Raw genomic sequence first — 12,822 nt, 5'->3', positions numbered from 1 at the left:
CTATAACCCCAGAGATGATGGTGAAAGTGATCAGCAGTTAGAGACAAGTAGGTCCCTAGAGCTCACTGGTCCACCTGACTACGACAGTGCATGAACTCCAGGTTTAATTAGAAACCTTGTCTTAAAAAAATAAGATAGGATGAAATGGAGGAAGGCACTGGTCTCTGGCCTCTAGGTGCCGGTGCGCATGCATATCCCCATGCACATACCTCCACAAACAGGAGAAACTAGCCTCGAGCTCTTAGTTCTCTTGCCTCACTCTCCCAGGTTCTAGGACTTCAGGTGTCTGCTCCCATGCCTGGCACCTACTTACTTTCTTGGCATTGATCTCTCCCCATCTCTTCCTGGATTTGCCTTCTTACCTAACATATGTGGCTTTTGAAATTTTGACATCTGTTCTTTTCTCTCTCTACATTCAACCATGCTGAGATAGCTGGCTCTTTCCACATTGGTCCATGGTGAAGGGCTTCTATATCTCTACCCCAATGTGGAATCTCTTGTGGGAGGGGCTGTTCTAAACAACCCCACATGAGTTGTCTTTGGATACTCTAAATGGAATGAACCAAATACCTTCTTCCCCTTACTGTTTTGTGAGTTCTACCATGCCCTTGGTAATCCCAGAGTAATGGTATAGCATTATCTTTATTTTCTCTCTAGCCTCTACTTTCTACCCAATCAGTGAGTCCAAATCTGACTCTCCAGGTTTTTTGCCATCCTTTACCTCATTTGTTCTTGTTTGTACTAACTTTATTTTTTGGTTTTTTTTTTTTTTTCTTTCTTTCTTTCTTTTTAAGACAAGTATAATTACCACTTCTAGGTTCAAAAGTTAAGGCTTTAGATTTTCAGGTGGTGCAAAAAGAGGTAGATGTCAGCAGAGTGCACACTGGGACCTCTACACAACTTCTAATAACTAACTAACTAACATTTATTTGTTTGTTTATTGAGACAATGTCTTATTCTGTAGCCCATCCTAGCCTCAAATTATCTTAATTCTCCTGTCTCAATTTCTTAAATGTTAGCATTAGCCATAAGTCACCCTACTTGACTTACAGTTAACTAAATCTTGTAGTAATACTTTTATGCCCTTGGTTTGGGCTTCTTACCATTCTAATATTTTTCCTTCCACAAAACCTCTGTGTAAGCCATGTTGAATTAAAATTTGATTTTTTTTTGGGGGGGGGAGGACTTGGTTTTTGCTGGGCATGGTAAAGCATACTGTAATCCCAGCACAGACACAGAAAGATGAGGCAGGAAGATTGTCAATAGATAGAAGCAGCCTAGGTTAACACGGCAAACACTTATCTCAAGAACAAAATGTCCTGTCTCTAGCTCCTCACTTGAAATAACTTGTTTTTCCCATTCTGTGTCTCTAAATCCCAATTTCATGAGCTGGGAATGCAGCTCAGTTAGTAAAATGCTTGTATCATATGCACAAGGTTCTGGGTTTTATCCCTAGCACCACACTCTCAAGAAGTGAAGGCATAAGAAACAGAAATTGAAGATCATTCTTAGCTACATAGCTAGTCAAGCCTGGACTACATGCAACCCTGCCTCTAAATAAACAATAAATATCCTAATGAACAAATGTCCCCTCCATGAATCCTTCTCTGATTTATCTTACCTTCCTGTCTCCTGCTTTCTGCTGGGTCTTTTCTAACCTATAGAACCTCCCTGCTTTTGTTGTCATCTCTATCTTGATAACTAGTCATTAATCTAAACAACGAATCAAACACTGTCTTTTGGAAACTCTACAAGCAGCAAGGGTTTTCAATGGTTCTGAGTTCCTCTCTAGTGTGTGGAAAGTTTTCCTTTGAGTTTGGGAATGCACAAGAACTCAAATACCTTCAAAACCCTTTGTGTCCCATTTAAGACAGATTTCACACTGTACTCTGCTGGTCTGTGTGCCAATCTGTAGCTATCTTTATAGTAATAGAAACAAAGCTTCATGGTCACTGATGCGCAACAGGCACAGACTTCATACTGTGGAGTTTCCACTTGCCTGGGAATAAGGATTGTGAAGTCTAGATATGGTGAGATGAAAGGCAGTTTGTAGTTATAAAATTCACAAGATTCAACCAGTCCTCTGTGTCCACTTCTTTTCAGTGAATCCTCTGAGAGAGAGCGGGCACCCATCAGGTGGATGAAAAGACACTTCATTCACTGAGTTGTGGTAAAGAGGGGTGGGGTGGGGTGTCTCTAAATTTTCCTGGGCTTGCTGTTCAGTTCTTGGACAGACAGACAAAAGCAGTGCTATACCCAAAACTTAAGGGGCTGGTGTGAGCATGTGAGAGGACTCCACCCAGCTCACTTAGGACTAGGAAGACAGCAGGAAGGAGCTAGACAGGTCAACAATGCTTTCTTCTAGGTTCACTGAAGGAAACGCTGACACCAAATTCTGTTCTTAGGAGTTTCAAAATGTGTAGGGAACTCTTTGAGCTCTATAATCAGCTAACTGAAAGCTAATTTAAAATGTAGCTTGAACACATCCATTTGTGGTTTCAGGGTGGAGAAAGCATCAGAAGAGGTACTCTAAAGCTTCCTGTGTTTCTCCCATAAAAAGTTTAGTGGGGCATGTGAGATGTACAAATGCATTTTTTTTGTTATAGTTATCAAGGCAGCAAGAGAAAACTGAATCAAGTATTTATGTCAGTCACTGGCTACTGGCAGAATTACAAAACTAAAACTAAAGAGAAACTCATGAACAGATAAAAAAGAAGACATAAAGAAAAGAGACCTGTGCTTTCTCTCCTTACTTCTACTCAACACACACCAATAATTTAAAAGGAGTAGGGGGGATAAATCTAGGAGGCTTCTTGCGTGTTCTATTTGCTTTTGAAGGGGTAGGTAGGTTGTGTAAGTCTATGGTGTCTGTCTGTCTGTCTGGGACCCGGATGGCCTCAAACTCATAGACATGCCTGCTTCTGTTTAAACTTTTAAACTAGGAAGTTTCTGTGTAGTATTTCAGCACTTTAATTAAACAGTGACTAAAAGTGACAAGTAGTTTGAGTCTGAACCTAGATTGCTAGATCATTCCATTTGTTGATCTGACATTAGTGAGAAGAGTAAATCAGGGTGGATAAGTGTGGGGAGGGGTTAATTAGTAAAAGACTGACCTGATTGGCACCTGACTTGATGAGGAAACAGGAAAAGAATTTCTGTCTGTGAAGGCTGTGATTCCACATGGAGACCATTCTTTATGATAGAATAACCACCCACCCTTAACTCCAGAGCCAGAATTCCTCAGATTCTTCTAACCAGAGTGGCCCTGGCATGCTTGTCTGTTATGATATCTGAACACTTGGTGAATGTATTTGGCCATGAAAACTTGCAAGCGAAGTTAATCCTGTCCTCTTTGGGGTTTTCTAGTTGCATTGAAGAATTACAACAAACTTAAAACTTGGACTTCATGAATTGTGAAGTATTAGTTCTGTAAGTTGATTTGCTCTTAGGATCACAATGTGTCAGGGGTTGAAGGGACTTTAAAACATATCCCGAATAACTTTAAGATTTGTGAATCTGTTTCCTGAGATTGCTTTGCCACGTGGCTGCTTAAATTTCTGCTCACATTCCTTTGGGATCAGTAAATATCACTCTTTCAGGGGACACCTTATTCTTTGGATAGCTGTGAGAAAACTGATGGTTGGAAATCTGCCCTTGGATCTTGGTGTGCCAGTTAGGGAGACATTCAGCACAAATTTCCTTCCTCCCACATCCCAGCTCCTCAGTTACTTAATGTTGATCATATCCCCTGGAACTTGCTCTCTATCAAATGTTGTTGATTTTTTTCACTCTGTGTTTATACAAGAGTGTTATAGTGTCTTGCACTATTGCACCAGGAGGTCACAGGATTCTAGACAGCTTTCTGAAGTTTTAACTGGAAGGAATAGGGTATCTAGAATAAAACAATACAGTGTACAGTGTTTCAGTATTCTGTTTACAGATGGAAAGTCTTTGTACTTGAGTGGGTAGAATTGATCGGCTTCTTTTGGAGTGAGAAATGAAGTTGTCTTTTACTTGACTAATCTTATCATGGGCTTCATTCAGCCTGTACCTCATTTTTGCCAAGGAGTTTCTGGTTCCTCAAGTAAGTCTAAGGCTTAGCTCCAAGCTTCACTACTAAATCTCCACACAAACTGTTTGTGTGGAGAGTAGATATAACTTTTTCAAAAGTTTTGCTATCTATATTAATCATTTGGGCCAACAAGACTTTGGACATTTTAACTGACCTTTTTAATCTTCATAAAATCAGGGGGACTATCATAAAGGGAGTCAGTATTGTTACACCTCACAGAGATGCAAGCTACCTCTGGCAGGCAGTCTTCTGGGTTGCTCTTTGTACTTTTCTTAACAATTACAGGGTCTCTAAATAGCTTTTCTAAAATCCAGATTGTATTGTTGCAGGACTGTGTAACACGTTTCTCTAATACTTTCTCTTTTTTTGAGACTTGAAATACGGACTCATGCTTTTTTCATCTAGCCCCTCAGAGGCTCAGGTTTCCTTGGACGTGCACAGCAGTAGAAACTAATCAAGGTGTTAGGCATGGCCTGTTCTGCTAATATCCCTTACTGCCCTGTAATCTGCACCCCATCTTCCAGTCATTAAGACTGCTTTAGTCTGCAGAGAAGTCCAGGTGGCGTAACGGTCCGAGATCTGACATACTTCAGAAGGGAAACTGTGCCTAGAGTTTGTCCAGTGACTTGGTTCCTGAGTCTAACTTGAGTCTAATTCCTTGGCATACCAAGAAAAGGGTTTAAGGCTAGCCTGTTCTTTGGTCAGTGCCAGAGGTGACATTGGAAAAATACAGGGACAGTCGTTGGCAACAGAGCTGGAGCCTAGGATAGTACAAACCGCCCACCCCAGCCCGTAGGTCTCTACCGGCAGATGGGGCCCCGAGTGGCCCTAGTCGCAACCGGCTGGCAGTGGGGGAGGCGGGGGCTCCCCTTCTGGGTTCGCCCTTGGGCTGGGCTCGCATCCCGCGTGTTGGAAAGAAGCGGGGGCGGAGGGGCCGGGCCAGCGCTATGAGGGCGGGGCTTTCCTTTGTCAGGGGATTTGCCCGGCGTGACCCGGACAGCTCTTCTCCTCTCACCCTAGCGGGCGGGGACACTGTTACTCCCGCGGGCATGGAGGGAGTGAACTAGAGGGAGTGAAGGATGAGCTGGAGTCCCTCGCACCAACCCCGGGAAGTCCCTCCCTCGCCGCCTTGGCCTCCAATCCTTGCCTCCGCCCCCTCCCCTCCCGGCGGGGCTCACTGTAGGCCCCGCCCCCGTCCTCCTCCCAAGCAGTCCGCGCCGCGCGCTCCCGGGCTTCCAAGGGGGCTGCCCGGGCGGGGCAGCGGCAGTGGCGGGGCTAGAAGGGGGAGGAGATCCGCCCGCCACCCGAGCACTTCCAGCCTGCGGCGGGTGAGCGGGCCGCGCGCCGTGAGAGAGGCGGGCTCGCCCCCCTCGTGCGGCCGGAGCGGAGCCTTTTGTTCCCGGCCAGAAGTTTGCATGCCGGGACCGTGACAGCTGCGGGCGGGGAGGACGGCTGCAGGGCCGGCGGCGTAGTGGAGAAAAGAGGCGACTGCCTGTCATGCAGCCCACGACACGGCGGCTGGGGGCCGGAGACCTGCAGTGGCCGGGGAGGCGGCGCCCACAGGACACGGGACTTTCTGTTGCCGAAGGAACAAACTAACTTCCTGAGCGCTAGACCCAAGGCCGGCCCACCGGGAGCCACCTGCAAGGTTGCGGTGAGGCGACCCTGGCCCTCCGGGGCGCGAGGCATGGCGCGGGTTTGCGGGCGGTGCTAAGTGAGTCCTTAAGACTGTCTCTTGGCCTCTGCCGCAGCCTGCCCGCCTTCTGAAAGGCCTATAGTGGGCCTCCACTCGCCTTGTTTTGTGGCCACGGTACCGTGTTGGCTTGGAAGCCACAACAATGCCATGATGTTTTGGAGACAGGAAGCCCCAAGCTGGCCCCGAATGAAGGACTTCCTGTGTTTAAAGTTGCAGGAATATCCGCTGACCAGCCCTGTTCAAATGCAAACACCCCAACTAGAGAGGACGAATGGCTAATTCAGACCAGCTGGACTCTTCAGGGCTGAACACAGGATAAAATGAAAGGAATTCTTAGGAGCTTGGACCATACTTGAAAACTAGAGAGGGTGTGTCATTGTTATTAAAGGACATAGTTGGTATAAAATTTCTGCTTCCAACTCAGCTTCAGTGAGAATCAAGTGAAACTAGACATTGGATAAGACTTGTCAATATCAAGTGATTTTTTTTTTTTCTGGCTGAATTTGAAAGGGCAGTACTCTTAGAAAAGTAAAACCAGAAGCCATACAAGTAATTTTTTATGCTTGTTGATTAAATAATATTTGTCTGTCTGCAATTATGAGGCTGCTGGCCTGTGAGGAAAAACCTGTTTGTCTTAGAGTTTCTCCCAGAATGGTTTCAAATTGGAACTTCCAGATCTTTCTGGAAGGCAGATGCAGTTGGTGGCTTGGAGTATAAACATGTAAGGACTTACAGTTCATGTAGAATGTATTTTGAGAGAACCTGTGAAAAAAACTTTTGAAAGATTGATGGTTCATCTTTATTGAAAAAGTATGGGTAAGCCACTTAGCAGGCCAGACTGTTTAAGGAGGAACCCCACCTGCCTGGGTAAAGGGGAAGACGAGGATGGTTATATAGAAGATTGCTATGTTCCACAGCGGTCTATATACGATACAATGAGGATAAATGAGCAGATTGACCAGGGTTCAAAACTTAATCAGACGTCGAAAAGCACCATGGAGAAGATGGAAGGGAGCACCATATCCAGCAATGGTACACTAGGAGCAGCATCTAATGTGTTTGAATCTAGAGTGCCGGAGAGCAAGAAGCTGGATGAGAGGATAATATTTGATGCATTAAAACTAAGCAGTGATGTACAGAAGTCAGCACCTGTGCCACCCAGACGTCGGCCAAATGCAGAGCGCAAAGATAATGTTAACAGGAGATCGTGGAAGTCCTTCATGCCACCCAACTTCCCAGAATTTGCAGAAAGGATGGAGGCTTCTCTCAGTGAAGTCTCAGAAGCTGGTGCTTCAAATCTTTCCTTGCAAGAAAAAAAAGAATCCAGTTCTGTATTGACAGAAAGTTCTGGTCACTTTGACCACAGGGAACCTCAATCTGAGTCTATTACTTTGGAACACATGTCCAAATCTGTAGATATTCCAGAAATGCAAAATGTAAAAAATTTGAGAGGCTGCCAGGACTTCGGATTCCAACAGCCCAGTGAAAGCTCTCCCCGTGAATTCCAGCCTCTAGACTCAGAAGCTGCAGCAGCAAGTGGTAACACAGATGAAATGCAGGAGCACAGACTCTCAAGTGCAACCTGGCCCAGAGCCATTAAAAGTTCTTCCAAGGGAGGCTTCAGTGAGAAGCAGCACCCCCTTGGGGATACTGCCTGCACTGTGGAACTACCACCTCTCTCTCCTTGTCTGAGCGAAGAGCTGTTGGATCCAGCATTACATATGCTTATATCACCTAGCCTGAGAGAAAAAACAGAGTCTGAGTTAAAATTTGAGGAGGATGAGCGATGGATCATGATGGAGGCAGAGGAGGAGTGGGAGGAAGAGAAATTGTCAGAGAAGAGAAAGAGTCTTGAGGTTACAAATGAGGAGATGAGCGTGGCTGATCCTTTTGAAGAAAGGGACCAAGCAGACACAGTAGCAGCAGTAGAGGATGGATCTGATTGTGTAGCTGTCTTTGCTCTTCATCAGATGTGCTGCTCTGTTGACCTGCAGCCAACGAGGGATCCACCTGCTTCTGTTCCTGAGGATACGCCCCCTGACTGCACCTGTGTGCCTGCAGGTGAAGATAGCAATGAGATGAAAAACAGACCTGCTCAGGGGCTAGAGGATCTGACTCCAGGGCCCCAGTGCCCTGTTGAAGCAGAGCAGCTCTCTGACACAGACTCTGTACAAATGTTTCTTGAACTTGAGAAGGAGTGTTTATGTGAAGAAGGAGTAACTTCTTCAGTTGAGCTGCTGAGTCAGACCTCTTCTGAAGGGCTGGCCCCAACCCAGGATGCAGAAGATTCACTTTTAGTCAGTCATTTTCCAGGAGCTGCCTTAGAACAGGAACAGCATGTGGGTTTTTTAAGTGTGAGGAAAAAGGACCCTGACACTGGATTAGATGGTGAATATTGCAATGCCCTGGAATCTTCTCAGGTGCCTAAAGCTGTCGAACTTAGTGCTCACCCTGATAGCAGGAAGGAGACCTCCACTGTTAGCAAGGAGTGTGAAAAAGTGCCTTTTAGCCCCAAGATTGGTGGAGAATTTAAGCCTCTGGCTGATCTGGAGCCACTTGGAGAGCCGGACACGAGAGGATTGCTGAACACTAATCTCAGAGCCTCTTGTGAAGAAAACCTGCCAGTCTTTATTGCCTCTGAGCTAGCCAAAGAAAATGGCAACTTGTCCCAGGTAGACTGCAGTCAGACTAAGAAGAATGTAGAGGAGTATATGGAAAGAACCCCTCTCAATTTTGCTTTTAACTATGAACAAGATGTTACCTCAGGATCTGAAGTAGAGGTGTTATCAGCTGATTCAAATTTATTAACCGATGAGATTCAGTTAGAAAGTGAAAAAGGAGCTATAATTAGTCAAGAAGATAACAATCTGGCATCTTTGGGAAGTGTAGACCCTTGTGAATTGTCCATGGAGAAAGTTTGTGATAAAGATGGTGAAACAAAAGAGCTGGATTGTCAAGGGAAGCTTTTAGGGAATGCACCTCTAGCACATTTTCTTACAGACTTCCAGAGGAGGTTTTCTGAGTCAGAGGTTCTGAGTCTACACCCACTCGCTGGAGCAGAAACAATGAATGATAAAGAACCTCAGCTGAATATGGCTTTATCACAGGAAGGGGAGATAGAAATGAGAGATTTAGATTTGACCCTGAACATCTTTCAGGAGGAACAAATCACCAAAGCCAGTAACACTGTACCAGGTTTAGAAGAATGGATACCCAGTCGACAGAGGCCTGCCCCAGTTGCTGTGGTACCCATGGTAGAAGATGCCCTGGATGCTGTAGTACCCATGCCAGGAGAGGATATCCCAGCTGTAGCATTGCCTGCCTTGGAGGGGCCTGCTGCCAAAGCCTCTGCCTCAGAGGGAACTGCTCTAGCTACTCCAATAGTGCCGATCCAAGGGGAAGATGTTACAGCTACTGCAATAGCAGCCCCAGAACAGGCTGCAGCCTTGTCTGGGGAAGTGCCTCCAGTGGAGACTGTTACCTCAGAGGAGCCTGGTACTCAAGCTGCTGAAGTGTTCCTCCCAGAGGAAGCTGCTGTACCAACTCCTGCAGGGCCCACCTCAGAGGAGCCAGATACTCCAACAGTTATGGTATCTATTGCAGAGGAGTGTAACACACCTCCTCCTGCAGGGCCTATACCAGAGGAATCTGCTGCCCCAGCCCTTGAAGAAGCTACCCCAGAGAAGCCTGATACTCAAGTGGTTAGTATGTCCATCCCAGGATGGTCTGCCACTCCATTAGCTACTGCAGTGCCTGCTAAGGAAATTTTCTTTCCTGGTGGAACCTTCCTGGAAGGAACTACCCACACTGATTCAGTGCCCAGTGCAGATGAAACTCCTGTTCTTGAGAATGCTTCCTCTTCTGGAATGTGGATCAAGGGAGGCCTTGATTCTTCAGCATTTGGAATAAAAGAGGTGCCTGGCACAATGCTACATGGGAAAGTGCCTCTGGCTGCAACTGATGGATTAAATTCACATGAGGTAATTGTTGCTCATTTCATTGGCAGGAAAGGCCTAGGGTGTAAAGTGAGAATTGCAAGCTCTCTCACTTGGTGTTAACGAGTGATGGCCTGGGTACGCCCTCCTGTCTTTTGTTAATATTCTGCCCCTGGCTTGTTAGTTCTAGATTTCCTATAGAGTTTAGAGGGGAAAGTATCTTCATTTTCTCTGGTGTAAAATTGTATTCAATTTTTACTTACATATATTAGAAGCCAAAGTAACACATTTGTAAATAGATGTTGGCTTAAATTTTAAAAGGCTTATTATCAGGAAAGTGTTATTCCTCTTTTGGGAAAAAAAAGAAAAGAAAATATAGCAAGCCTGTTTCCTAAAATACGAAAGTTCGTGTTTTTAGTGATGTGCGGTTAAGTAGAGTTACCCTGACCTCTGAATGAGAGGTGTCCTGAGTCTTAGATTCCTCACTTGGTAAAGAAGGCAGAACCCTGAGGTTATTGTAAGGATGAAGCAACAGTGGTATCACAGCAGGAGACTTCAACCATTGGCCATCTCCCTTCATCCTGTAAGTAGACTTGCAGATAACACAGAAGTAGCTTAGGTGAAAACAGTGTAAAACATACAAATGTGTGTGTGGATGAGGTGGATTGGGTTGCTTTTTTGTTTTTTCAAGACTGGGTTTCATTGTGTAGCTCTGTCCTGACACTAAACTCTGTAGACCAGGCTGGCCTCACACACACAGAGATCCTCCTGCTTCTACCTCCTGAGTGCTAGGGTTAAAGGAATTTGCAGCCACTGCCATCAAAACTTGGCTGAAGAATATGTGCTTCTTAAAGGGATACTTAGGAAAACTCAGTATGCAGTTATTGCCGTCTTGCAAACTGCTTCTGTGCCCAGTCACTTTCCTCTTTTAGGCCTTTGTTTCTGGACCTATAAAATGAGAGCATTACCAGGATATCCTCTTGGACCTTTTAGCTTAGTGTTTTGTTTTGTTTTGTTTTGTTTGCCTACAAAACTTGCTGTAACTCTCAAGCTCTAAATTCTCTTGCCTCTGCCTCCTAAATGCTGAGATTGCAGGCCTGATTTGATACACTCAGCTCTACAGTTATTCAACAACAGACTGTGGACATGGATATATATGGGAAGCACTGTTTCACTTCCTAAAGTCCATCATTTGGGTTTACCCAATCCTCAGGTCCCAGAACAGTTTTTACTCACAGTAGTCACTATTAATGGAATAGTGAAGATCAGTTTTCTATAATATCAGTGGGTATACAAAAGATAGGTTCTCTCATCTACCTCATTGCAGAGTCTTCTATAGCAACAAATTATTGCTGCAGGTGCTGGAGAGCTGGCTCAGAGGTTAAGAGCACTGGCAGCTCTTCCAGAGGTCCTGAGTTCAAATCCCAGTAACCACATGGTGGCTCACAACCATCTGTAATGAGATCTGATGCCCTCTTCTGGTGTGTCTGAAGAGAGCAAGGAGAGGGAGGAGACAATGTCTCAAAAGAAAAAAAAAAAAAGAAAGAAAGAAGAAAAGGTAGATGAGCTGGTAAAATGGCCCATTGGATAACAGTGCTTCCTACTAAGCCTGACGTAAGTTTGATGCCTGGGGCCCACATGGTGAAAGTATTATGACAGGAAGTGTTTGTGACCTTCTGGTGTGTCTGAAGACAGCTACAGTGTACTTACATATAATAAATAAATAAATCTTTTTAAAAATTTATTACTGCAAATCCTCCTGCTTACCTGGGTGATGGTTGATCCTCTTGGGTTCAACAGTTACCTTGTTATGTAGCTTCCTGCCAGGTGAGAATTTGTTGTCTTTCTGGTGGGTGGATCTTGATTTTGGGTTTCATGGAATGTAAGATTGATAACTGAGATTGCAGACACCCCTCAAATTAGAACAGTAGGCCAGTGACAGAACAGTTCCTTTTGCAGGCATTCTTGAAATATGATATACTTCTGGTATACATCCTATAGCAGCAGTCAGTAAAAAAATGATTAAATGTAAAAAAGAACTAATCTGATTAGCATATAGAGGAATTTAGAGAAATCCTCAATACTGGTCTCTCTCTGGGATATGTAATCCTCCAAGGATCCCTCCAGGTATAGGAGATTCTCATTTTATGAACTACTGCCTAATAAGATGACAGGAGAAGGAAATGGTTGCATCCCACCCTCTCATTCTACTACCCCCATCTTACCCCCCACCCTATCCTCGAAAAGTTGTCATTTTTTGAAATGGGGTTATTTTAGGTAGTGTCACTGATGTAGTCCTGATTGGCCTGAAACTCTCTGTGTTGACTGGGCTAGTCACAGAGATCTTCCTGCCTCTGGCTTTGGGATTAAAGGTATGCACCACCACACACCTGCTAATTTGAAAATATTTATTGAATCCAAGAGTAGTAATGAGTACCTACAATTTGAGCACCTGGTTAAGGTGGGGGCTACTTGAGGTCAGTCTGGACTATATTAAAATGGGGTAGCCTGGGCTGGAGAGATGGCTCAGTGGTTAAGAATACTGACTGCTCTTCTGGAGGTCCTGAGTTCAAATCCCAGCAACCACATGATGGCTCACAGCCATCTGTAATGGAATCTGATGTGCTCTCCTGGTGTGTCTGATGATACCTACAGTGTACTTGTATATAATAAATAAATAAAATTTTTAATGGGGTAGCCTATGCTATAAATGATGATAGGGAGGACAGAGGAAGAGACACACTACTGAAATAGTTATTAGTTGGACTTTTAAAGAATTTTTTCAGAGGTAAATGTGTGTCTAATTGATAGAGTACTTGCCCAGTGTGCACCGTGGGAAGTGGAAAACTTTTTTCCAAGGTTGTATAAATTCTAGTTTTTATATAGAGAGTGTTTCTGATATATGTTGGTCTTGAGACAGGTCCTGTTCTGGCTGGCCTGGAATTCACCATGTAGGCCTAGGCTGGACTCAGACTTATAGTAGTCCTCCTGCATCAACTTCCTGAGTGCTGATACTAGAGGTGGGAAGCACCAGACCTGGCCTTTAGTGGGGGTTAGAGGCAAAGGAACTTATTGTTTCTGTGCAGAGATATTTTTGGACTCAACAAGTGATCATAACC

At 44.8% G+C, this 12,822-nt stretch overlaps 1 protein-coding gene across 3 annotated transcripts in view; it reads left to right on the top strand.

Moving 5' to 3' along the window:
* The window catches only part of MACF1 (microtubule actin crosslinking factor 1), a gene marked incomplete at its 5' end in the record, with an annotated part of 306,545 nt that overhangs the window by 242,786 nt on the left and 50,937 nt on the right, over positions 1–12,822 (top strand). Inside the window, one exon of one of the 3 annotated variants that reach the window (XM_080921390.1) lies at positions 6,377–9,748. The exons of the other annotated variants lie outside the window; for them this stretch is intronic. Within the exon in view, the coding sequence (XP_080777516.1) occupies positions 6,581–9,748 (3,168 nt within the window). Of the gene's footprint in view, positions 1–6,376; positions 9,749–12,822 lie in introns of those variants that run through there. 3 annotated transcript variants of the gene reach the window in all.

This window comes from Micromys minutus (genome assembly GCF_963924665.1).
Source record: "Micromys minutus genome assembly, chromosome: 9".
Taxonomy (NCBI): Eukaryota; Metazoa; Chordata; class Mammalia; order Rodentia; family Muridae; genus Micromys; species Micromys minutus.
This window is presented reverse-complemented; position numbering and strand designations above follow the sequence as displayed.